We start from the raw sequence: 27,264 nt of genomic DNA, 5'->3' as shown, positions 1-27,264 counted from the left end.
CTGGTCATGTAAAAATTGAATTGCTATTTTTAGAATAAATTTCCATGGAAGTGTCCTTTAGACCTCTTTTTTTTATTTGCCGAAGTTACTGATTTATTTTATTTTTCTGGAGCTGCTGTGGAGCTCATGAGAAGTGCATAGGGAGTACATGTTGAGGAACGACTGGTCTAGTTATTTCATTTTTATATTTGTCTCACTGCTAAAAAAAAACTAGAACTGATGTAGTTGATGGCCAGTATTATATATAGTGCCCTTGGATTGTATTTGTAAGAGAATATTAATAAAAATATGAGCTACTTTTTAATGAAACTCAAAAGAAAACTCATAAACCACACAAATGAAAACTCACACAAACTACACAAATAAAAGCACATGTGTGAGAAGTTATTTGCATTAGTTAACCCTTTGACTACTGACAGTATTTTAAAGTACCAGGTTTGATAATTTATATATGAGTTAATTGTTTGAAAAACTGTGTTTTTTTTGTCTATAATTTGAACTAAAGTAAAAGAACTACCAAATAATTTCTTATCATTATATTCTTATTCTATTTTTTATAATGTGGTATTCAAAGGGATAAAAACTCGCCAGCACCTTTTAGTTCATGTTATCTTTTTATTGTTGTACTGACTATAATATTTGGTGCTGCCTGAAAATTCCAAAAAACTTTTCCTGTAAAAACTCTTCCAAACAAATTGCTGTCTTTTTTTCTTATTTTATTTTTCTTGTATGCTGAAGCCATTCGTCTTCTGAAAACTTCAGTAAATAAAAAAATAATAATTTTCGGAAATAGTTTTTACTGACCAGAAAAGTTATCAACGTTTGTGAATTCTTCCTTTAATCCCAACCCGCTCAATGTCCTTTAGCCTATTGTCATCTTCTTATCCTTACTATTAACTTATCCTATTAACTATCTCTTTCTCTCTATCACCCTTCATAAGTTGATGCTTGGAAAAAAGAAAAAAAAGCACAGAGATTAATGAAGATATTTCTTTTGACATGCGAATAACTGCACATTTATTATTTTTTATTTTTTTTATTTTGTCCGTCTGGCTGTATGCATGTTCAATTTTTGCCTCCATACCTATATTGTACTTGTCTGTCTTGTGTCGCACTGTGTAATGTGCATGACTGCACTTTGAATTAAATGCACACAGTTCTGTTTTGTCACAAGAATGTTATCAATGTGAACTGTTGTTAGTGTAATTCTGTGTTCTGTGAGTGTGCGAATTGTATGTCTTTAATGTTGTGTTTTTGAATTAGAATTAATAATTCAAATTTAGAGGGAGAAAAAACATTCGTTTGTGTGAAGATTACAGGCTTTATATCCACTTTAATAGTTTTTGATGAAGTCAATTTTTTTTCAAACTAAAGTATTTTACATCTTTACGTATTATAGGATATATGTTTAAATTTATAATATCCTTTATTATCTGTCTATAGCTATACCCATTTCATGAGTTCTGTTACTGTTGAAAGATGAAACACATGTTCATTGCTTCAAGAAATACTGGCACAAAAATGGTTTCAAATCTTGATAATATTTGTTTTAATTATTAGGATTCATATCTCAAGTACCAGAAACGTTTTCATCTCGTCAGTGAGACATTTATATTCCAAATAGCCCTTAATGTAGGAGAAGTTAACATTGTATAAATGACAATAATTGCTCTCTAGAAAAAAAATTCTTAAATGAAAGTGAAGATTTGTAGGTTTTACTAGTATTAATTTTTTTCATCGATGAGCATTACATCAAAAGAATTTAGAGGATTTTCATTGCTAGTTACGATGTGTTATTATTATTTTTTTAGTATAGACTAAACTGATACTGCAATGAACTAAATCCCCCCCCCCTCCCGTCTCTCTCTCTCTCTCACACACACACACACCATATCAGGTCTATGCAATCTTCAATAGAAGTAATCAAATTGTAGTTTAACTTACTTTCAATTGTCTAGTTGTTATCTGTTGTATCACTGTTGCAGGTAGAAATTTAGAAAATAGTAATTTCATTTCCTCCTTCACTAACCTATTTTTTTCTTTCCTTTTACCTTTCTGCTGAAGTGTAAGTTGAAAAAATGGAGTAAAAAAAATTACTAATGAACTGGTTGGGTATGGTAGGGATACGGGGGTCAAGTTGATAAAAAAATAATGGTAAAATGAAAATAAAAAAGAAGATTCAATTCTTGAAGACATTCATCTTATCTCTGTTCAACCTTGATATTTGTACTCAGTTTCATTCTAGTATAGCTGCTAAATGTTTAATGAGAATCCATCAATTTTTTGTATTAGAGTAATTTTACATAGCTTTTGATAGTAGCAAGTGGAATAGAAACTGCCAATTTTGCAAGGTTTTTTTATGATGATCTGCAATGAGTTTTATTAATTTTTTTAGCATATGTAGATTATAAAACATATCCTTAAATAATGTATCAGAGATAAAAACTTGACAATGTTTTCATACCAAAGTTAATTTGGGAATCAGAAATATATTTTTAAGCAATTGAGAAAAATCAATTAAAAAAAATTTTTTTTTGACTTTACGAAAATTAAAAATACTTATTGTTTTCTTAAATTCATATTTTTCATGCTGCACCTTTTGTATATCATCACATCATCCACTCTCAGTCTTTTTTTCATTAATATTTTGCGGACTTCCTTCAAAATTAAGGTTTTTGGCATGTTTTATTTTTCACTTTCACAATATCTTTTGCACCATTATTCTTCTATTTTCAAAATTTATCCCTATCAAAAAATTCAATGTATGAATATTTGGTTTTTTAGCATAAAATATATTTATCTCAATTTCTCTGCAATAAATTTTAGGGTAAATTTTTTCGATGTAATGATGAATCAAAGATGATTGAAGAAGATTGCAAGTAAGTGTTAATTTCTTGTCATCAAATTAAAAGGCATTAAGTTTTGAATAAACTATTTGTATTGTAATGTTTGACACTTTATTTCAAAACAATATATGCGTATGTTATGATTCATTTAAAGCTGGTTTCTGTAGATTTGTGATCACAGTGTTATGGGGTTCTTTTAATCATCAAGATGAATTTAAAATAGATTTATATACGTTATATTCCAAATATTTTTATATGTTCTTCTGTATTTTCTTTTTACGTCTGTCTGTTTTTAATGAGTGGGAAAAAAAAGACATGTTGTTTGCAGAAGAGTCAGTTTTTTTAGTCTGTGCCAGACTTGAAATAATTTCCTGTCTTTAATCAGTTTACAACTGAAAATTTCACTACTTCATGGAAAAACTGCTTCCTATGATCCACATTGACATACAATCTGCATGTGCAAATTTGTTCATGAACAATATCTTAAGAAATAGAAGGGGTTTGTTAATCAAGTTTTTTAAGGAAAATTGCTGAATCATCTTAAATCATCGGGCTAAGTCAAATCTGCAGAAAATTTTTACGTATGTTGCAAAAACTTTTGGGAAGAATTTAAAAAAAATAAGGAAAAACTCTTCTGTCTAGAAAACACTATTGTCGGAATTTTTTGTCACAGAGTGTTGTCAATCCTCTGAGCGCTTATTGCAGAAGAATGGAAAATATTCTGCTTTGAGAATGTCACCTGCTATCATTAAAAAAGTTATTTTTCACAATTTCAATTCTCAATGTTTGTTTTTATTTCAACCTCTTAGAAAAAAATTCTGCAAATAAAAAATATGCAGCCATGTATTATCCATGCTAAAAAAAAAACAAATGTTTGTCCTGACAGTTGTGTTTTGAATTAGAATTAATAATTCAAAAAATTCTTTTTTCACATGTAATCTGTGATTACATGTGAAAAAACATATGCAGCCAATTATGATAGTTAGAGGCAAAGAACTTTAAACGTATATTTCAATCATATCAGTAGACTTGATGCTAGACTGTTTATTTCAGCTATAAATGTTCATCAGAATTGTTAGTATACAGCAGGAGCAGATTAGTCTTACCAAGACCAGAACTAAATGAGGTTAAGTTATTCACCATCCCTCACTTGTAGCATGTGCACCAGTCCAAGAACAAAGAGGCTTGGGGAATTGAGCAGGGCTATGGGCTGAAAAATATTTCACCATGTATTGACTCTTTATTAAATCACTTTTTTTTTCACTATGGGAGAGAAAAATTAATTTTAATTGCAATCAAACTCATAAGGACATCCAAAAGAACAGAAAATGTTTTTCATTATAACAAGTGTTTGCCAATACGTATGTAGATACATTTTCCATGCATCTAAATTCATTTTTACCCCACCAAATTTTTTAAAGGAATGAAAATACCCCTTCAAAATTTTAGGTTGGAACTTTATTTGCAATTTTCCAAAAATACATGTTTGTGTATAAAAAAAGATTAAATATATGCAGCTAAAAAAAATATTTGTCCTTTCACGAAAATACCCCTCAAAGTTTAGGAGACGAGTGAAATTGTTCTTCATAGTTAAGTTTTTTAGGATAACGCTTAGCTGTTGTGTTCTCAAAAACTGTGGTGTTGAAGTTTTAAGATGTAGCCTACTGCTATGGTTACTTCACAGTTTTCATGCATTCTTGTAGAACTTATAAAAGCAAGTTCTCTTCCACTTGATTTCATGATTGATAAAGAACATTTTCAACATAGAATAGATAAATTATGGTCATTCATAAAATAATTTTAACATTTCTTGATTGCTATTGGATAATTATATGAGACAAATATTCATAAAAAATGTTTACAAAGAGTTCAATCAATAAAGTTGTTAGAATTGTCCTTAACACTTGCTGTATTATATATCATTTGCCTTGTTTTTACAGAAATGAGTAGAAATATGAATTTATAAATAATTTTCTCCAAATTAACTATGAAAAAAAATAATGAAAATAATTATTGTAATCATTTATTTTTTGAGTAAATTTCAGTAATTAGTATCAAGTTGACCCATTTGTTTCACATGTTTTTTTCTTTCCCTGTTTTTTCTTTTTCATAATTTTCCTTCATGTATCTTATTATTCTTCAGAGGAGTTTTCATAGTTTACCAAGGAGGTGATATTCGTAAGCCTGTTTTGGAGGAGAGGGAATGGGAAAACAATGAGTTTAATTTTGATGACGTTGCCAAAGCTATGCTGAGCCTTTGTACAGTTTCTACTTTTGAAGGATGGCCACGGTAAGTGCATAGTTGGTTTTTTTTTTCTAACCAAAGAAAAGTGTTTGTAAAAGGCCCAATATGTACCCCAAAAGCCTCTAAATCCTGCATATCTGGCTCACAAACCCAAAATGTTTTGCATCTTTGGTTTAGAGTGTGCAGTAATCCATTTCTTAAATGGATTGTGCTTTTTTGTGTTATCTCGCATTTAGTGATATAATTTACTTCAAATGAACTAATTTTTTTTTCATTACAGTTTGCTTTATGTGGCTATAGATTCTCATTCGGAGGATAAAGGACCCATACAGAACATCAATCCCATTGTTGCAGTATACTTCATTGTCTACATAATTGTCATAGCATTTTTCATGGTTAACATTTTTGTTGGTTTCGTCATTGTGACTTTTCAAAATGAAGGGGAGCAGGAGTTCAAAAATTGTGAGCTTGATAAAAATCAGGTATGTTCGTTTCATCTTAACAATAATTACTAATTCAGCTGCCTGTTCTCTAATAAGCATCGAATGAAAGAACAATAACTAAAGTTGAGTATTATTATTGGTTCAGAATATTCTGTAGCACTGTAATTGCAATAGAACTTCTAATATCCAACATAATTGGGACAAGCCAATATAAGTAAATTGAAATTTCTTGATAACTAAACCAGCACCAATTTAAAAGTCCAATACTATGCTATGATATTACTTGTGGTCTATCTGCCATAGTGTCCAGGCCGTAATTTGGATTTTTGTGAGGGGGAGGGGGGGGACAAACGTGATTTTGCTGCTCTCACTAGTGTAAATTTTGATGATTTTATAACAGTGTTTTGTTTCTACGTAAAATTTGCTAACCTCCCCCCCTCACTAAATTTAACCACCCGAGGCAGGCAATGAGGTGTAGGACTACTCATTATTTTTCTGTGGTGCTTATACCAAGAAATGTTGTAGTTACAGTTGTTGCTCGTTATAATGGTCATGCATTGTTGCAACTGTTTGATTATAACAACCAGTACTTGCATTCCTTCCAATTCATCTCGTTATTTTTCAACTAATATAAAGACCATTCAATCTAATAAAATGTCCAAACTTTGCTCTGCCCATCTCTTTTTTTGCAAATAAATGCACAAATTCCGCTGTTTTTTTTGTTTGCCAGAAAGTGGTGTTGGACTTTGACCCTTGATATTGGAGAATGTGATGTGTGGGCTTCTCTCTTCATGAAGTTAATTATTATAATTTCATTATTTTCTAACCTGATGCATTTTTGCTGCAACTGCTTGCATTATAACAAAATGAGTAATACATGTATAACTTTTTATACCACACTAAATAGGAATTCTCTCAAGATATCTTTTTTTTCAATGATTCGATATAATGACCTCCCAATATAACATCTGTTTTCCTTGGAACGAGGAAGGTGATCATAATGAACATCAACTGACAAATATGTGCGAAACAGATATGAAGGCAAAATATAGTCATTCTTTGCTTTGTAGTTTTATCCAGAAATTTTTTTCAGCATCATTATTTTTGATGAGTCGAAATGCTCTTACCTTTGAAGAATTGTCACATCCCGCAGCATATCTCAGAGAGAGTAATGCTCTTACTGCTCGAACCAAAGAGTTGATCATAAGCATTGCTCAATAATGATACTCCTGAGCAATACTTATGATATGCAAAGAGACTACACAAGTGCAAATAATTAATAATGATACTTCTAATTATTTGCACTTGTGTAGTCTCTTTGCATATCATTATGATCTTCATTTTCATTATAGAAGAATTTTCAGTTGTCATTAATGAGTGCATCAGTTAATAAAAATCATTGCTTGGGGGAAAGGGTCAGTAAACAGTGAGTTCTAGATAAACTAGGGTCAGATAATTAAGGTTGCATTGCAACAGGGCCGCAACTAGATGCTTGGTCAGCTGGGGCAAGCATGCATTCTGGCACCCCCTTGTAATGTTGAAGGGTGAAATTTGCCCACTGTTATTTGGTGCCTGGGGCACTAGATCTGCTTGCTTCCCCCCTAGTTATGGCTCTGCATTGCAATTGTGATGAATCAGAAGTAATTTTTGTTCAATTTCTTCCTGTGTGAGTTAATTAGTTCCCATTAATTTATGAGTATCATGTTGCACAGTAAACTTTTCTGCATAATATTGCTTTTATACATCTTCAATATGTGTAGTCAAATATATTGTTTAATTTATGTTGCAGAGAAACTGCATTGAATTCGCTCTTAAAGCTAAACCAGTGAGACGATATATTCCTAAGCATCGAATACAGTACAAAGTTTGGTGGTTTGTGACTTCACAGTATTTTGAATATGCCATCTTTGTTCTTATCATGATCAACACTTTAGTCCTAGCCATGAAGGTGATTTTTTTTTTGTATATATATGCAAAATTAGTTTTCTGTCTGTGTGTCTATGTGTTTTCAGTACCGATCTGATATGGAGAAAATATGTTGCAAAAAAGTTTGTATGTTTTTTGTTGTTTTTTTTTTTGACACTAAATAAAGTGTTCCAGACTCTGTCACGAAGCTGAGCTGGAAGAGATCTCGGCAACGGGATACGTCCAGTGGCAAAGTTCTGGCGTTCATTCATTCAGTATCGATCTGAAAACAGGAATTCTGCATGATCAATTTATTATTTTGAAAGTTTGTCAGAGCTAGGGAAAATGTCTGAAGTGATCAGAAAACTCCCTGGCAACAATGGTTGCTTGGCTTCATTAATGACTTTTGGAATGTTTGCTTTCAAATCTATGATTCCAAAATAATGCGCTTTTAACATGTTTATTAATCAACTTCACTGTCACTTCTTTAGTTTGAGTGCAGACAAAATTTGAACAGCATCTGGCAATTTGTAAGTAAGAATTTTAAAAAAAACTTGAAGGTTTCAAAATTTCTTATTAAAATTTGTACTCATACTTTGGGTTGGCCTAAAGGCACATACAACTGCACACAGCAAAATTTCGGACAGAGAGCAAAAATGATCATGGAAAAAAAAGATGCAAATATAAATAGCTGTGCAATTTGGAAAATTGAATAGCTAATTTTTCAACATTTTCACATAATTTGTTGTAGGGGTAAAGCCGCTTTTAGTTTTGTAGTTTGCACAAACACAAATTAGCACATAGACTGTCACTGCAGTAAAAAAATTCTTAATCACGTGCAAATTTGATCTCTGTTACTATATAATTTTCAATTCAATTTTTCATTATTTGATGCTTTTTTTTAAATCTTTATTACAGTATCATGGACAACCCACTTCATACACTGATGCCTTAGATGTGATGAATATGATCTTCACTGCTGTTTTTGCATTTGAATTTCTTCTTAAGCTTATTGCTTTTAAGTTCAAAGTATGTGTGTTTTCTTTCAAATATGAAGCAAAAGTTCTTGCCTAATAAAGAAATTTTATATTGCATTCACTTGTATGTTTCAAAGTCAATTTCTCAAAGAATTAAACTTTTAATTGATGATTTTTTTTAAATTATGAAATTTAAGTATAGATAAAATAAGATGAAATGGGTGTCAGTATATTTGTTAGGGAGAAAAAGCTTATTAATCTTGATTAACGTATGTGACATTTTCATATTTGTTGATAATTATGTACATTCAAACTTGATGATTAACATTTTTGTTTTGTCAATGTTTTGTGATTGAATTCTTTGTACATGAGATAATCCCTGCTACAAAAATCCTTGAAAGACTCTAGATCTCTGCCTGGGTAGTAACAGTGTAAGAAGAGGATAAAATATTTCAACAACCAAAACACCAGCATCAAATTTTTTTTGGATGCCCTCATATTGCTTGCAACTAAAATAATGGGAATGATGAGGATGATAAAATTGTCAATAATGAAAAATGCGTGACTGCGAGATAAATCACAGAAAAACTTGGAATAGGATATAGTGCAATGCAGTAAATAAAAGATTAGGTTTTTGTTACATTTATTCCTCCTCAGGGTATCCCCTTTGTTGACTGAAGACCATGAAGTTCAAAGCAGTGTCACAACTAAGGAATGGCAGAGGTGGGTCTAGTGTCCCAGACACAGGACTAGGAAGGGAACTGAGTTTACATTTTCCGTTAGAAATTACGGGGAAGTAAGGTGCCAAAATGGGTACTGGCTTCAGATAACAGAATAAATTTTCATTTCTAGTTGGGAGCCTGAGCTTAAACTGCAGGTAGGTTACAGGTAAGGAGTCCAACCCCCAGATCGGATAGGTCTAGAGCCCCAGAAGCATAGCTAGCCTCATTCTAATGAGATTAGAATTTAAAAAAGATAAATTTCAACAACACACAAGATTCAGAATTAGGGTGGTTGGCCAGTAAAAAGGCGGAAGGAAACAAAGCCTTCTTAATACATGGGCCCACGGGCCCTAAGTACATTGGAAGATTGTGGGATAATGTGATTCAGCATTACATTTTTGGATTCCATGATTAAGTTACTAGGCAAGCACTTTTGGGAAGCAGTAGGAGTGGATGAAGTTGTCTTTACTTAATTAATGAATTTGGTTTTGTTTTTGAAAATTCTTGCTCATTAATTTTAGTATGACCTTCGTATGAAAATTAAATTTGTATTTTCTTCAACATCAAGACTTTGGAGATGACAGTTATTATCATGTTTTTCATGCATCTTTACCATACGTTATCATCAACAGCTCTCTGTAATAAAATTTTCTCATCTTCTTCAACTTATATATTGACTTATAAATCTTCAAATTTAGCTTCATAATTAGGAATGGTAAAAGAGAAATTTTTTCATTGAGGTGGCTTTTTTCTATTTTTCACTGACTGTTTTAGTTAAATGCATGTATGTCTTTAGCCTACTATAAGCTATACTGTATTGTATTCACAATAGGATGTCTTTTTTTTTATAATTTTTTGTACTTTGAATTGTAGAATTATTTTGGAGATGCCTGGAACGTGTTTGATTTCATTATAGTTTTGGGAAGCATTATTGATATTGTCTATTCTGAAGTTAACGTGAGTGTCTTCTGAACTTATTAAAATTATCATTTTTCTGCTTTGACAAAAATGTTTCTCTCATTTAAAATATTACATGCTCTACATTTCTTAATTGGAAAGAAATAGAAGAAAAAAAAAACACATAGAAGAACCAACAATGAAAGCAAATATAAAATATTAAGAATTTCTTTTCGTTTCTTTATTATTTATGTTTCCAAGCCTTTGTTATTGATTTCTTCTTTATTGTGTTAACATCAGACAAAAAATTATTCTTTCTTTTCAAGAAAATACAAAAAATAAAAAATAATTTATTAAACAAAACAATGGGTTCACACTATAGTCCACAAAGTGTTTGCCATGGCACTTTGGGGTGTGTGAGTGTGCAATTTGCAGGTCTTCTTGATGTACTGAATATAAACTTATGCTAAAAATTATAATTTGTACAGTGATTTTCTGCTGCTGTGATTTTGGGTGCCTCAAGATTGGTTGGGGGAGGGCTGCAATATATTTTGGTATACAGACTACTTTTTTTCTGTGGGATACAATGAAATAAAAGGTTTGGGAATCCCTGGTTTTTCTTCTATCATTCAATAAAATTTGATGAGAAAAATATTTTATGAAATTTCATAATGTTCACCCTGAAATGAGCTGTCAGACAACTCTAAACTATTTAACAGGGACATGTTAATAATCAAGTTATAATAAAAGATTTATGAGATTTATAAGCATAAAAAAATTGTGTATTATACATTTTATGATGTAAATGTTATCATTTAAAAAAACGAATATTTTCATACTTTTACTGCCAGTCATAATTCATGTGAATTTTGAATTTTCTTTCATTCTGGCTCATATTGGACACTTTTGTTTTATTTAGCCCGGAACAAACATCATCAGCATAAACTTTTTTCGATTGTTCCGGGTGATGCGGCTTGTGAAGCTCCTTAGCAGAGGGGAAGGCATTCGAACTCTGTTGTGGACCTTTATCAAGTCTTTCCAAGTATGTATGATTAATATAGCAGGCATAAGTGTAATCATAAGTGAATCATAATTTTTAAATCTTGTGTATTATTATATGCAGGGCTTGACTAAAAGTATGACTTAAAAAATACTTTAAAATGCCTTGCAAAGCAGGCATTTGGGTCCTTTTCTCAGATGCTTAAAAATTAAGTTCATGTCATCATTTTGGAGAATTCGAAAATCATGTTTATAACACATAAATTTGTGTATAAGTAAGAGGGGATCAACCTATCAATGAATTTTCCCCTTGAAAATATTTAATGTCTGCATTAGTATTTTTTATTTATTAATTTTCATCCCATGAAAATATTAAGTATCCATTCTTAATTTCAGGCTTTGCCCTATGTTGCCTTGCTTATAGTGATGCTGTTTTTCATTTATGCTGTTATTGGAATGCAGGTAAACAATGGCCTGATTACTTACACCTTCAAATTAGCATAATATTTAGACTTAGTTTGAAGCAAAGTTATTGTTTAATTTTAAAAAAATATTTAGATGTTAAAAATATTCAATAGCATCTTAGAATTCAGAGACATTACTTTAGTGAAGTGCAGAACCTACCCTATATTCAGTAAAAGTGTGCTCAAACCCAAAATTTCTACACTCTAAAGGTATTTTCTCCCAAAAATTCTGACCCAATTTATCACTAGTAAATTGCCCTATGGCAATATGACCGGAGTTGGTGTGTGGTAAGAAAAGCATTTCCTATGGCAGAGTAATATTTTAGTGACAAGCACCATACTTTCAAACATGCATCTTTGGTTAGAAATTCCTCATGGTAATTACAGAGTGCATATGTAGTTTAGTATTACATTTGTAGCTAAATGATGAAAGATTTGTGAAATTCATATGATGTTTGATTGGAGAATACATAATTTTTTCCAGGTGTTTGGGCGGATAGCGCTTGATGATAATACGCCCATACACAGAAATAATAATTTTCAAACATTTCCTCAAGCAGTTCTTGTACTGTTCAGGTATGTTGGTCGAATTTTCTAGAACATGTTTTTTGCTTAAATCAAATGAATTATTGCCATAAGCAGGTTTGCAATAATTTGATATGATTGGTGAGTGTATGGAAAGAAACTTTTTGGCTAACAAGAAGTTATGAATAAAATTTCTGTAGGAGAATTTTGCATTAACAACCAGTTTTTCATTTTGACAACTGTAATCTTTTTATGGGCAGTATATTATATAGTATTATTAGTGTTTTTTCTTTCATGATACGTATATGCTCTTATATTGGGTTGCTATATTTTTGTTACATTTGACATCCATATTTTTATGGGCATCTTTTTTCAGCTACCTCGTTGGGTATTTTGCCTGTTGTGGCATTTGTGTTAGTATTTGTACTAAAAAAACAAAAATCAATCATAAAATTCTGTATTTGTAGCCAAATCTTGAAGTGATATATTAGTGTTATCTGTACAGGTCCTTGTTTGAATCCCAGGAGTAGCATGGGAAAAATAATTATTCAGAATCATTTTTTTTTTAAATTTTAGGTCTGTGTCATTTGCTCTAGCGTGCAAAAAAAGACTGTTGCTTCAAAAGGGATAAAAATCACAATTATCGATTGTTTTGATTTGAAGACATTGTTTTTTCATTAGGGACCATTCAAGTATTACATAAGCAGATTTTCAGCCATTTTTTACCCCCTCCCCAGGCCCGTCTTTTAGGGGGGCAGCCCCCCCGGCTTTTGGAAATACACTAAAAATGGTGTATATATATATAAATATATATATATATACATACATTGAGTACATGTGCTTTGCCCCCCCCCCCTGCAAAAAGTTGAAATGACGGCCCTGCCCCCCCCCTCTTGTCAGCAAAAGTCAGCGAAACACTGCCCCCCCCCCTCCTGTCAGCAAAATTTCGTCAGCAGCTTAAAATATTTCATGTCATCAAAAAGGGGTAGTTAATGACGTAAGCAACCTTCAAACACCCCCCACCCCTGTCATCAAAAGTCAGCAAATTCGAAACCCCCTTCCCCCCCCCCCTGATGCTGACGTAATGCTTGAATGACCCCTTACCATGAACATAGCATTTTAGTTTATTAGCTGAATATTAAGGGCTATTTTATTTTACTTTTCCTTGAATTCCAGGTCTGCTACTGGGGAAGCTTGGCAAGAGATAATGTTGGCATGTGCCAACAAACCTACAACAAAATGTGATCCGAGGTCTGATAACTCCCATGGTGAAGTGTGTGGTTCTGATGTTGCTATTCCTTACTTCATATCATTCTATATCCTCTGCTCATTCCTAGTGAGTGTTAATGATGCTTTAGACATTTTTGCTATAGCAAAATTACTTTGTCCCTCAATAGTTTTAAAGAGAAAAAATAATTTTAAAAAACTGGAAATCCATATGCAGGGTGTTCGTAAACTGTTTAGAAAATATTGGAGGGGTGATAGTACTCATCAAAACAAACAATATGTGCAATGGAACCTATGGTCGCAATCCACTCAAAGTGTCAACAAAGCATAAAGTAAATTGTCCCTGTTGAATTTTCAACAATGAAAACCCTGTTCACTATCCACACCCTCAGTTATTTGCCCCTCCCCCTTCCATCCCTATTCAGGGAGTCCACCTTAGGTATTGGGAACGTGTCCCTGATACATATTGCTTTCAGGAAATCCCAGCATCCAAAGGATCATATCACTCCAGTGTAACAAGGATTTAGATCAGGTAATGTGGTCGCCATGCCATGGAAAATTCAAATTATTGCAATTTATTGCGAAACAGTATCAAACTTTTCCCTGTTTCCTGCTTTGGATACTAATTTTTGTTCTTTGAAAATCAAAACCGCCATAATTCACGTGTACATCCACTGATTTCATTGTGTTTTGTTCAACGAGTTTTAAAATATACCTCACTTTATTTTATTTATGCCTGATATATCATGAATATAGACTAATTCCTGTGAAAATTGGGTGACTGTATTTTCCCTAATCTGATAATTTATATCTTCTACAAATACTCCTAAAACAATGCTTATATATATATGTCTTTGATTCCTCCAGGTCATCAACCTTTTTGTTGCTGTTATTATGGATAATTTTGATTATTTGACACGAGATTGGTCTATACTTGGGCCACACCATTTAGATGAGTTTGTGCGCTTGTGGTCAGAATATGATCCTGATGCAAAGTAAGATTCAAAAGTTACTTTGTAAACTCTAATCTTAAATAATATTCATTCATTGTCTTAAAAAATTCAGAGTTTCCTGTAAATTATAATCTATTTTAATTGCATGTGCATGTAACTTATTTCATTATTGATCTCATTAATTTTAACAAACTTTTATTACAAAGTACTCTGCTCATGTTCATGAAAGTTGTAACACCTTGAGAAATCGGTGAATTTGATTTTAATTTGCAGGAAATTCAAAGTAGGGTATAACAATCAAATTATCAGACATGCAGAATGATTGTGAATGTGCCTGGGCTGAGCAGTTCTTTAAATGGTTGATAACTGTGTGTAAATGGAATTATATTGAGAAGTCAGACAAATTTTGCATCACCATCGGTGAGAGGGAAATTGTTTGATGGGAATCACGATATGTCAACATAAAAGGAGGTCATAGAAACAAATTATAGGAGTTGGCCAAGGATGCATGATCAGCCTGCAGGAAGGAAGATTTTCTTTCTGTGATATTGTTAGGTGCATGTGTGGGGCATTATCATTATACTATAACAATCATGCAAATATGGAGGCAGTGGACTGAGAAATATAGGGAAATTTATCAGTGTACCTTATAACATGACAGTACGACAAGAGGTCAGACATGTCATTCTTCCAACCAACAATGATTAACTAGGACTTGTGCATATCTTCTGAAGCTAATTTATGACTGATTACTCCTTAAGGAGGAGTGGGTGTCCTTGCCACCCACTCCAGATAGATACACATTGTCTATCCTTGATAGACATCCAAGCCATCTTCTGTGCATTGCAGATACAGCTTCTTCCCTGAGCTGTATGCTTGCTAGACACGAGCTCAATTGAACATGTGTGTGACATGGTGTTAAAGGGACTGGCCTATCCCTAATTTCATACATATATTACCTACTAACTCTGAACTCTTATTAAAACCCACATGACAGGCACAACTACAGGCAAACATCCAGCATCATAAATTGTTCGATTCAATACCAGTAGCATGTAGAAGCACTTTTTGTTGCCTCTCCATTCTTTCATTAAATAATAATGTGATTGTATTGACGCGAAACTTTGATAGTTTATTTATATAACCATTAGAAACACTTTCAATAAATCTAGCAATTCTTTCATGGCATTGGCATTGTAATGTTCATAATTGTGAAAGTACTTTGAACAATGTCAAAATCATAAAGATTACAATAAAAAGTTATATTGCTGTAGGTGCAGATTGAATTTCATCTAATCAGATTTTAATTTTCTTTTATATTTTGTTAGAGGAAGGATCAAGCACCTTGATGTGGTTACTTTATTACGGAAGATTTCTCCACCATTAGGATTCGGGAAGCTGTGCCCACACAGAGTGGCATGCAAAGTATGCAGTCTTTTAAAACTATTTTTTATTGTGTATCAAATTATTTATGAAATTGTTTTCATTAACCCACTAAGTGTGTGGGTGCAGAGACGTGTTTTCAAGAGGGGAGGAGCTAAGCAGGCTATAACTCAAAGCAGAAAATTTCAATACTTGATGGCCAAAAAAATTAAATTAGATTGTGAGAATTCTGGAAAATTTTGAATAGCCTACAGGTGGCAAAGACATAAATCTGCTTCTGAGTGGTTATATTATTTTCTGTGTAAAAATTTGGATTTAAAATATTGTTCAGTGCAAATTAGAACATGGAAGTTCAGACAAAATGACACAAATGCCTTTTTTTGCCTATTTTCAAACTTTTCGGTAAAAATGGGTTTTTTTTTTAAATTTTTGTGCCATAAATGCCTATTTTTACATAGTTTTAAGTTTGTTAATAAATTTCAGAGGTCGTAATCTGTGAAACTTAGATATTTTGAGCATTGAAAACTTCAAAAGAATTGCTATTTTAAAAATTTTCAACTCTCAGTATTTATTATCATCAGAAAGCCCCCCACCTCCTTCCAGCCCCATTTAAATGCAAGCCAGTGATCTGAGAGATTGGTGTTACCATGCATTAACTTTGCTTTGACTGGATGGCATCAGACATGAACGTATTTGTTTCATAGGAACTCAGCCCATGTTAGGAAAGTTAGAAATTTTTGTTTCTCCACATGCTTCACATAATATATCTCACTCAGACATTGGACTGTGTTGTATGCGTATAGTGGACGATGGTTGACCCAAGAGGTCATGAATTGATGTCATGGCTCACACAAGGCAGGGTAAGAGCAGACAGGGCTCCAGGGCCCTTGATCTTATGGGCCCTTTGATCTTATTTTTTGCACCCTAAATCCACTGCAAACAACTGTAGCAATTTATTAAACATACATGTTCAGTATTTGATTCAATTGACCAGAGTCACCCTCAAGGTTGTGTGGCAGATGCGGCCACAGAGAACCCTCGCACTTGAAGGAGTTCTGGGTATGTTTTAATATAAATTTTAAAAAAGTTTCTTTTTTTTTTACAAAAGTAGATTGAGATAGCCGTGTTTCAACTATAGAAATTATTATTTCAAATAATACAACAAATAAATCAGAATTATTCGCAACTCGAGGAAGCCCCACAGATCATTTTCTCTTTCAGCTGCACGTCTGATAATGTTGACCCTGGAATTGGCCTAATCCTGAGGGTCTACTAATATTTAATTTTGGGCTTGAAATCAATCTAACTTTGATAATAATGCAATTATTATAAACTATAATTTAAACGATAGACGGATTAAGTGTAACCACTTATTCAGCTAGTTTTTGGACCCTTAATACCTTTGTTTTTACCTTTCTTTTTTCCTTCCAAAAATAATAAATGCTTTTTTTAGGTATTTTTAGTGCCTTTTTGCCTGCCTATTTTGACCATTTTTAGTGTCTGAACTTCCGGGCTCTAGTAATGAATTTTTTTATGGAAAAAGCATTGCTGCCAAATTATATGAAGCAGTAGAGACGATTTACACATCACATTTGGTTGGAGGACCAAACACAAAAAACAAATATCATTCTCATGATATTTCTTTATGTTGATTCACCATGCCATTATGAACTTATTTTTTTTATCAAACTATAATCTGTATTAGAGAGATGTTTAGATAATTTCTTACTTAAACACTCAGTTTGTTTTTTTTGTCACACCAATAGAAGCTTGTTTCCATGAACATGCCTTTGAACAGCGATGGTACAGTTATGTTTAATGCCACCTTGTTCGCTTTAGTTCGTACATCATTGCGCATCAAAACTGAAGGTAACTATTCTATTCATTATATTCATTTTTACATGAAATCAGTTGATTGACCTGACTGAAACATAAATTTAGTTTCAGAATTTATAATTAGTGCAGGAAAATTTTTGTAATTCTTTTGTGTCAATTTTGCATCTTCTTAAATTTAAAAGGAGTGCAATTAAGTGAATTAGAGGGTAAAATTTGACTTTATAGTATGCTGGAACTCTCTCCTTATCAGGGTACGTCAATTTAAATTACTTGATTTTTTTTTAAAACCCATTAATTTGCATTCTAAATTTAAATTTTATTTTTCCTTTGTATTAACTTCAATGATATTGAAGTAAAGGTGACCATGTATAACATGCATGTTATTGAAATGTGGCAAAATTAGAGAGAGAGAAAGAGAAGAAATATAGAAGCAGTACCGTCTTAAGAGTATGGTGGGCCCCTGGGCCAATTGATTTTTCTGAGGCCCTATCAAACAAATTCTCGAAAATTTCAAGCAGATCTCATTTTTGTGAGGGCCCCCTCTTTGCTTGAAACCCCTGGGCTGTGCCTGGGTGGGCCCATGCCTTAAGATGGAACTGTATAAAAGATATAATTATAGACTTGAGCCTAGTCCCTAGATACAGTGCAGAAAGGTAGCTGTTCTATTATTAGTTGATTTTGCACATGAAAAAATAATGCAGAAAGATATGGAGAAACTAAAGTTAGATATAATTGTACTAAATATTTACAATGAAATATTTAGTACAATTATATCTAAGTATCCCAGTAAAAAAACAGAGGTTTAGTTTTTGTATAAAGCCTTGAATTTTATGCCCTAATTGCTGATTTAAAATAGTAATATATGTTGTACCAACATAAATACAATGGGACTTGAAATTTTAATTTAAAAAAAGTAAATACACTGCTGGCCACCCAAATTGCAACACCAAGAAAGACAAGAGATATCGCAACAATATTTATTTTGTAGATAACATGTTGACCAAGCATCAAATGATTAAATTTATAGACTTCTGTGAAGTGTGGTTCGTGCCAAAATCAGTAGCCAGAGTAGCCGCCATTGTTGAAGATCACCACTGCCACACGCCTCGGCATTGATTCAAAGAGACTTTGGATGTGTTCTTGGGGTACAGTAGACCAAGCAGCTTCCACGCGTCGCCAAAGGTGATCTGGTGTAGCAGCTGGGGATGTAATCTGGGTCAATCGTTGAGCAACCATGGACCACATGTTTTCTATCGGCGAAAGATCCGGAGAGCGAGCTGGCCAGGGAAGCAATTCAATCTGGCGATTGACGAAGAACCTTTGGACAATGCATGCCACGTGTGGTCGCGCATTATCCTGTTGAAATATGGCTGTGGGCAAGCCCTGAAGGTAAGGAAGGACAACTGGCTCCAACACCTCGGAGATGTAGCGCTAAGCTTTTTAAAGTACCGGCAATGCGTATTAGAGGAGTGCAAGAGTGATATCCAATACCGCCCCATACCATAAAACCCGGTGCAGGACCAGTGTGGCGGTGCATAACGCAGCTGTTCAGCATCCTCTCTCCACGGTGTCTCCAGACTCGAATCCGACCATCGTGGTGTTGCAAACAGAAGCGTGACTCGTCAGTAAAGACAATTTCATTCCATTGTGCCGTCCACATCCTTGTTTCATCGCACCATTGGCGGCGACGTCTGTGGTTCTGCGTCAAGGGTAGACGAAGCAATGGACGTCTTGCGGACAGACCACTCTGCTGTAAACGGCGTCGAATGGTACGCGCAGACACTGGATGATGTGGTACAGACTGAATGTGCTGTGCTATGGTTCGTGATGTGGCTGAGCGATCCGTCACTGCCATACGCACAATACGCCTGTCATCACGTGAAGTGGTGCACTGAGGTGGATGCGATCGAACACGTCGGTCCGTCGTACCCTCCTGCATCCAACGATCACATATCCGCATTACAGTTGTTTGGTTTCGTCCAACACGACTACCGATTTCCCTGAAAGATAATCCACAATCTCGGTAGGCCACTATCCTTCTTCTGTCGAACTCGGATACTTGATCAAAAGATGATCGCTGTTTTCTATGAGGCATAATTGATCGTTTTTTTGAAAAAACCACAAGAAAAACACAATTGCCGTACTTCAAATCGTCGAAATCTCCAAGCCTTAAATAGCGCTTTGAAGTGGCGCCACAGGTGCGCGTGATGTGCGTCTGCGCTGAAATTCTAATCATTTGCATATCTCACCTCCGCTAATGCATGTTGTAAATTTCATATTATTTGCATGCTTCCTTCAGGGTGTTGCATTTACGGTGGCCAGCAGTGTAGTCTTGAGTTTGCTCGTTCTTTTTTACCAAAACTCGTTAATTCTGTGAAAAAATAAAGTGTAAATTATTAAGCAACATGCAAGTCTGAAACACATAATAAATGCATCCATCAATTGCATAAAAAACAATGTGGTCAATAGAATATGTTTTTTCATTTAGTTGAAGCTGAATGACCCTTTAGTTGTACATAGAAGATAGAAGGAATCAAGAAACCTTCAAAATATTTCATATTGAGTTTCTACTAGGCATTTACTTTAATGTGGAATCCCTTATTAATAAATGTGCTCGACAAGAAAAATGTTAATCCATGAAGTTAATTCGAGCTCAATGACCTTTCATGTTAGATAAACACAGATTTTTGGTGTTCCTATATTTCATTTGTTTATTGTTTGTTTCTTATTGTTTTTAGTTTATTCAATAATGCCGAATTAAATTTGAGAGATTAAGTGAAAAAATATGCATTCTTAATGATTAACAAGATTTATTTTACTTAATAAGCAGTCAGTTAATTTAAATTAAAAAAAATCTGATTTTTTTTTTTTTCATACCCTGCTCCCAACTTGTTCAGAAATCTCTCAAATCAGTGTTTATTCCTCAATATTTGCACAATTTATGCCTGATATTTACACAATAATGTTACCAACACAAAATAAAGCTGATATTTCATTTTAAGGATGAAAAAAGTAGAGATTTTTCACCAGTATCAGTTAGATGAAATTTTATGTATGTATCATACCTGCTACAGAATATTATAAATTATTGAGCTAGTATAATATTATAGAGCAGTCTGCATCTAAATTCTCATCGATCATGTTGAATTTGCATGCATTTGAAATTTGATTCAACTTTTAGATGAATGTGACAAATTTATCACTTAATATAAATCATATGCAATGTTTAAAAGTTTCATTATCATTTACATGGTTTTGATTAAATAATAACTAATTTATATGTTCATCAGGTAATATTGATCAAGCCAATGAGGAGCTTCGAGCTGTGATTAGAAAAATTTGGAAGAGAACAAGCCAGCAACTTTTAGATCAGGTTGTCCCACCTGCCGGAGGTGTGTATTATGGACCTTTAATATACATATAAAATTGATTCATTTTTTATTTCATATGGCTAATCAAGATCTATTAAATTACAGTTTATTTAAAAATCCCCTCCCTCCTAATATCATCAGGCATCGGCAATCAGTCATAACTATGACTCACATTTTTATGATCTAAAAATCTTGAAAATATGCATACATTTATGACCTAAAATATTCAAAAATATAACCTTATAATTTTCCCATTATTTCATCCCTTCTTTTCAGTTATTGTTTATTATCTTAAAAAAGTTAAGAAATAAACAAAAAGTTCATCGATTTAACTTTTGAATTAAAATTCTCCCACCAAATTCAAATAAAAACCACCACCTTTATCTATAACAGATATGCCCATATCAACCATTATATAAAATTTGCATTATAGCTCTTACTCCAGGATTACATAATAAAAGTTTTGTAATGGTTCTTTTGTAAAACGTGCAAAATGCAGCCAATAAGCATATTTATTACATTCGAGCAAATGCTAGTTGTTTTTTTTCAAGTTTTATAAAAGAACTTTTATGAAACTTTTATAGTTAATGCCAGCCTTAACAAAGTCTCTACCATGCTGGTAAGATATATTTTGTATGTAATAGTTGACTCCTTTGGTGCGTTCTAGAATCACACTGAATGTTATGAAATACAGTTTTAAATGTTTAAAAAACTACTGTTGTTTAGTTGCTTTTAAGAAATATGAGAAGAAGCTACTTAGCAAAGTTTTTTTTTTTAATTAAAAAAAAAATCACCTGACAGAGCAATATTTGAGAAAACACTTTTTCATAAAGCAGATGTCCTGTTTATGTGAACTCGTTGATTGTTCCTCAAGCTGAATTGCAATATTGCTGCACATTAAATCAATTTTGTGCTGGAGCTTTTAACATTTTTAACAACATACAATGCAGTGGTACCATAGGTTATTGTTCTTGTAAACTGAGCACAACTCTGATCTACCATCTTCAGGCAATTTACCAACACTTTATCCCCTTTCAGATGTGAGTTATGCCAAAAATTTGCATATGTTCTATAGCTAACCATGTGCATGAGTATCTAGTGCTGACCATGCTGTCACATGTATTTTAAATTGTGAGTGAAGTGCAATGGTTGAATATTTGTACAGTTGCAGGCAGGGCTGCAACCAACAGAGGTCTGGTGCCCCATGCGCTAGACAAGGAAGGGAGCAAAGTTTCATTTTTCTTCATTCAAAATTACGAGAAAAGGGTGCCACAATGGGTACTTTCCCTAGGTGACAGTGTCAATTTTTGTCTCTGGTTGCGGCCATGGTTGTAGGATCTATTGAATTTTTTTTTAATGGGGAGATATACTAACATGTACGTAAGAAGCTGGGAAAATGACTCAAATCCAACTTCAGCCAACCACCACCAGTGGGATTCAAATCCAGGTCCTCGTGATGTGAATCTCTCACGATGCCCACATGATTGCACAGCTGCTACCATTGGTGCTGAAAACCCAAAGTTCCTGAAAAATTCTGATATTTTTAACTTTGTAACATAACTCTGAATAATCAACTTCAGGCAGCTCCAGAATTACAAGAAGAAACAAATCAACTACCAAACTTGAGAAAGTGGCAATTTTTTTTTGGGGGGGGGGGGTTTAAAGAATGATTTTTACTGTTATAGTACAAAAAGCATTGTTACAGAACCTTGGAGTTTTACAGTGACTAAGAGTGGTGGCAAAACCGTCTATCCCCCATGACAAAAATACATTGAATGCAAAGGTTTCGTTTCCAAATGAATAACTTTGCAAATGCTAGGCATGCCATGTTCAGAAACATAGCGAGAGGATCCTCTAAAAACAAAAAGGTGGCAACCGGGAATGGAAAATTTTTTTTGAAAAAAAAGAAAGACGAGAATTCACTGTAAGAGCATAACTACTTCTTTGAAGAAAATGTCCACAACCTATAAATTTTAGATGCTAAAATGACCAAAGAAATTATCTGTTTCTTTAAAATTTCAAAACTGTGATGAATCACTCAAAAATGCTTAAAATATGACTTTTTATAAAAAAAAATATAACATGTCATAAAAATCTGAACCCTAGTCATAACTATATAATATAATCTTTTGTATTTTAGAAGCACCTTTCTCCTATAATCTTCAATTATAAAAATCTTTTGTAGCTAAAACTTTTCTGTTCACTGATTCTTCATTATTCTGTACATCTATGATGCAACATGTGACATATATTTCTAGCTGATGATGATGTAACTGTCGGGAAGTTTTATGCTACATTTTTGATCCAAGACTACTTCAGGCGATTTAAAAAGAGGAAAGAAGAGCGAACCAAAGCAGCAGGGAATGAAAAAGGCCAGCCAACAACAGTAGCATTGCAGGTACATAAACATTATATTTGTAATGTGTGTACATGGTACGTGAAGGTTTTTAGCATGCAGGCAAATTCACAGTTTTTATAGGTTTCATATTATATCTACCTGCATGTTTGATATTGGTTTTTACGAGAGCAAGTCACGATTCCCTTTGTTTATCTGATACCATTTGTATGTGTGTTACATTTAAAGCATTTGAAAAACCTGTTGTTTAACCTTATTCCTTGCATTTTATTTGCACAGATAGCAACAAAGGCTCATATTTGATTCAAAATTGACTTTTTTTTTCTTTCCGGTTTTTCAAGATCGCTAGTTTTCTTAAACTGAAACCTTGTTGAGATTAAGTTTAGTCTACATAGACTAAAGGCCAGTGTAGTTAATCCTTCTCTCATTCTTGAAATTAGTCCCTCATTTTTTCTCCAATTTCGACTGATAATTCTCAGCAATTTCCTTGCTTGAGGCTTGATCTAAATTCTCTGCTCATGTTCAGTTATACTTAGGAAAGCTCAATATTATCACAAATTTTGAATTCTTAAATAAAAATATTTATTTTAATATGGTAGTTTAGATAATTTCTTCACTTCTTCTTCATCTGATAGTCAATGGAAGAAAACATTTTCCATGTAAACTGCCAAAATAAAATATTTGAGTAGAAAATCCAGATTCATTTTTCCAAACAAAACATTTTAATTTCATTCAAATGATTGCTGTCATCATCCATTGGTACCACATTAGACCGTTGTGCTTGGTGTCGTTATTACTATGTCATCAAATCACTGAAAATAATTCTTTGATCCATTTTCTCTATGCTTGGTGTATTTCATCATGTTTGGTTACAATGTATACAATTCCTCTCCAAGATTCAAGGCACCACTTATATATCCTCTTTTAAACCATTCACACTCACCACCATCATATTTCCCTTATTCTGTGTGTCAATTTTTTTTTAATCTGTTCAATGAATGTCAGTCTGTCTAGTGTGGCAAGCTATTTTAATTAAGTTTTGACTTGAATGAACATTTCCTATCTATTTCTATATTCCACATCCTCTGTGCACATTGCCCTGAACAAAATTCATTATCAGTATGCGTTACCAACTCACCCCCATGCTATAGACATCTTATTCCTTCGTGAAGCACACCATTCATCCATATGTTTGTATGCGTGTTTGTCTATGTGTTGAAATCCTGTGGTCGTGGTGTTCCAAAGTCTTTCCTCTTGTCTAGCATAGCAAGTGCATGATATGTCTTGTCCTGTGGTGTCTGTGTAGTGTGCAAATGACCTTTGATTGCAGCTGCTCTCCACTGTACAGGCCGGACTAAGAACGCTCCATGAGTTAGGACCCGAAATACGACGTGCAATTTCTGGAAACCTGGACATTGATGACAGTGAGATGGGCCAAGAACCTGAACCCATGCACAGGGTAAATTTTTTTCATTTATTTATTTATCAAGTATTTTTACTCCGGTGAACATTTGGACTATCTATGAGTGCATGAATATCTATGGGTCTGATCCATATATGGTTTACTTCCGTGTGTGTGTGTGCATCGAGCATGTGTGCATGCTGCACACCCATGCATATTGGTTAATGTTATGTCATTCTGCATGAATCCAGGTTTCGGGTGTTTCCTTACATATATTTTAAGATTTTCATGACCACTTTATTCAAGCTTAAAACCGCTATATGTCTTTAAAATTTCTCAGTCATGCTAGACAATACCTTATAAAGAAGTTTAGTCTACAAAAACTATTTAATTATTTATGAAGGAAAAGGAAATATATACTTGATCAAGTAGGCCTACCCCTTGTTTTTTCTTGATAAAGTGGTAAACATTGCATGAAACAGCACAAAATTCTCGTAAGGAAGGTAACTCAAGTAAGTCACCCCTCTTAAATTTTCCATCAATAATGAAAGAGAACACTGTATGTTACTAAGAAAATCTTTTAACCCTGCAGTAAGCACATTATATCTCAAATGTATTGCCAGTGTTTAATCATTTAATGTTAGATAAACATTACTCAAAGATAAAAATTGCTACGCTATCAATGTGCATGATTTTAGCAGAGGCTTACACAGAATGAAGACTGGTTCTCAGGTGTAAAGATCATTATTAGTTTTAGCCAGTTTTATCTGTTTGATAAACCCAGCCTTTCTATAATCATGTAAAATTTGACAGTTTGAATTTGAAAAATACACAGATACTTTAATGAATATATCTTATCTACTCTATAATATAAAATCACAAACTCGAAAAGGGCCTGTTTCTAAGCAACCAAAATTAGTGACGATTTTATGTTACAGAAGTGGGTGACATTTTTGAGTGACAGAAATCTGTTACTTTTTGTGTTACGGAAGTCGGTTACGATTTTGGGTCAAGTATTCATTTAACTCTAGCACATATCGAGACCCATTTGACCCATCGGGACCATGTTATGTGCATGTACCGAGAGGCTTCCACATCCTGCAGCAAGGCCCTTAGGCTGGAATTCCGATGGCGAGCCCCAAACCAGCTTTTCAGGGGGCCCTCTGTGGTTAATTTATAGTGTGAAAAATCAAAAAGTGATAAGAATCGTTGTGGCTCCTGTCAGCCCTGCCCTTGGGTGTGGTCATACCGAGAGGTATGTATAATATACATATAACAGCAGTGCTCCCAACACACAGGGTCGGGGTACCTGGGGGGGATTGCACGTATACCTTCATGGGAAAGTTAAAAGTTTTCATTTCCAGGAGCCCTTGATGGATCTCATTGTTTTCTTGCTGCTTTAACATTGAAAAATTTGCAATAGCGGAAGCACAAGATATATCCAGTCTGGGGGGCCCCATAAAATTTGTGAATTCGGTCATGGGTAGTTGTGTAGGTAGGCCTGGATTTTATTCGTTGGTGAAATGAATACAAATGAAAATTGTTCATGGCACTCACACCGGGGGATGACCGACAAGCTTCCAAGTCAGGGCCTCATGTTTACAGGTTCCATTTTGGGGGCCCTGGATGAATCTCATTTTTTTCTGTTGTAGAATTTGCACTTGCAGAAGCCCGAGATAATAGTATTTTTATTACTGAGAAACCTCATTACAAAAATAGTTATATAACAATAAATCTGTCTGCAACAATATTTGTTCCGTATCTTGTTTGGAATGACCTATAGTCGAATGTTAAACCTCTTTCAAACAAGGATATTCTTTATTGCAATAAATACCTTTATATCAATAATTTTTTAGCATGTCTTGCAACTGCTTCAACAATACTTTTCATATTTTGCGCAAAATTTTCTTCAATATATTTTTAAATTCCTCACGTTTTATTTCTTTCGAGGATGTTTAATGGCATTGGAAAGCAGCAGGCCTACAATGGTACAATTATTCAATCATTACACTTCACTCATAGTTCGAATAATTGATGGCAGATGGCAGCACTATAACAAGCATTACACAGAAACACCTCACGTGTTATGTACACAACACGTACATGCACATTCTAACATATCTAACATACACCAATTCGTAGAAGTTCCGCAGAGGTGCAGCACGAGGTGCATGTGTGGTCTAGTAGTGGCATTGGTATTTTGCGCTATCTACCCTCTGAAAGTGACAATGGGCTGTGAAGCTATTTTCTGTGTAGTACGCGATTGTATTGTGCAGTAAACCACTTCACAGTGTGTAACAGTCAATTGATCAATTTAAATGTTTTTGTTGTGAATAAACACTTAAAAATTCATTTTATGGTGGTAATAACAATTCCAATTCAGAATATATGCCAATAACAGCATAAACTTTGTGGCGTCTGATGATAATGCTACCTGTATATATAACGAAAACCCCCTCCACAACAATATTTTTTCTCGGTTTTTATAGTATCTTTGTATTGAAGTTTCACTGTTATATGTATGAGCTTTTGTAATTTTTAATCAAGCGAACTATAAAGTTATATTAGTTATTTAAATTAACAATATATTTTTTTCTGCAATACTAAATTATTTTAGCTATACATGTTTATTAAGTTTTATGCAAATAAAAATTATACACAACAAGCAAATTGCCCAATGAGAGGGCCATAAAAATATGGTACTGCTACATTA

General features: G+C 33.5%; 1 protein-coding gene across 5 annotated transcripts in view; it reads left to right on the top strand.

The window, feature by feature from the left end:
• LOC149089429 (muscle calcium channel subunit alpha-1-like) overlaps positions 1-27,264 on the top strand; it is a 295,248-nt gene that overhangs the window by 242,630 nt on the left and 25,354 nt on the right. For 2 of the 5 annotated variants that reach the window (XM_089238484.1, XM_089238459.1), the window contains 16 exons: positions 2,827-2,879; positions 4,990-5,136; positions 5,372-5,573; positions 7,324-7,482; positions 8,358-8,468; positions 10,012-10,095; positions 10,955-11,077; positions 11,431-11,496; positions 11,983-12,074; positions 13,200-13,359; positions 14,118-14,245; positions 15,532-15,628; positions 17,353-17,455; positions 20,713-20,814; positions 23,052-23,191; positions 24,498-24,608. In XM_089238484.1, coding sequence (XP_089094610.1) covers positions 2,827-2,879; positions 4,990-5,136; positions 5,372-5,573; positions 7,324-7,482; positions 8,358-8,468; positions 10,012-10,095; positions 10,955-11,077; positions 11,431-11,496; positions 11,983-12,074; positions 13,200-13,359; positions 14,118-14,245; positions 15,532-15,628; positions 17,353-17,455; positions 20,713-20,814; positions 23,052-23,191; positions 24,498-24,608 — 1,878 coding nt within the window. Of the gene's footprint in view, positions 1-2,826; positions 2,880-4,989; positions 5,137-5,371; positions 5,574-7,323; positions 7,483-8,357; positions 8,469-10,011; positions 10,096-10,954; positions 11,078-11,430; positions 11,497-11,982; positions 12,075-13,199; positions 13,360-14,117; positions 14,246-15,531; positions 15,629-17,352; positions 17,456-20,712; positions 20,815-23,051; positions 23,192-24,479; positions 24,609-27,264 lie in introns of all 5 variants that reach the window. The other 3 variants (XM_089238476.1, XM_089238451.1, XM_089238466.1) reach the window with 2 other exon arrangements.

This window comes from Pholcus phalangioides, unplaced genomic scaffold (genome assembly GCF_987345545.1).
Source record: "Pholcus phalangioides strain wild (caught in Gottingen) unplaced genomic scaffold, Ppha-v1.0 ptg000002l_1, whole genome shotgun sequence".
Classification (NCBI taxonomy): domain Eukaryota; kingdom Metazoa; phylum Arthropoda; class Arachnida; order Araneae; family Pholcidae; genus Pholcus; species Pholcus phalangioides.
This window is presented reverse-complemented; position numbering and strand designations above follow the sequence as displayed.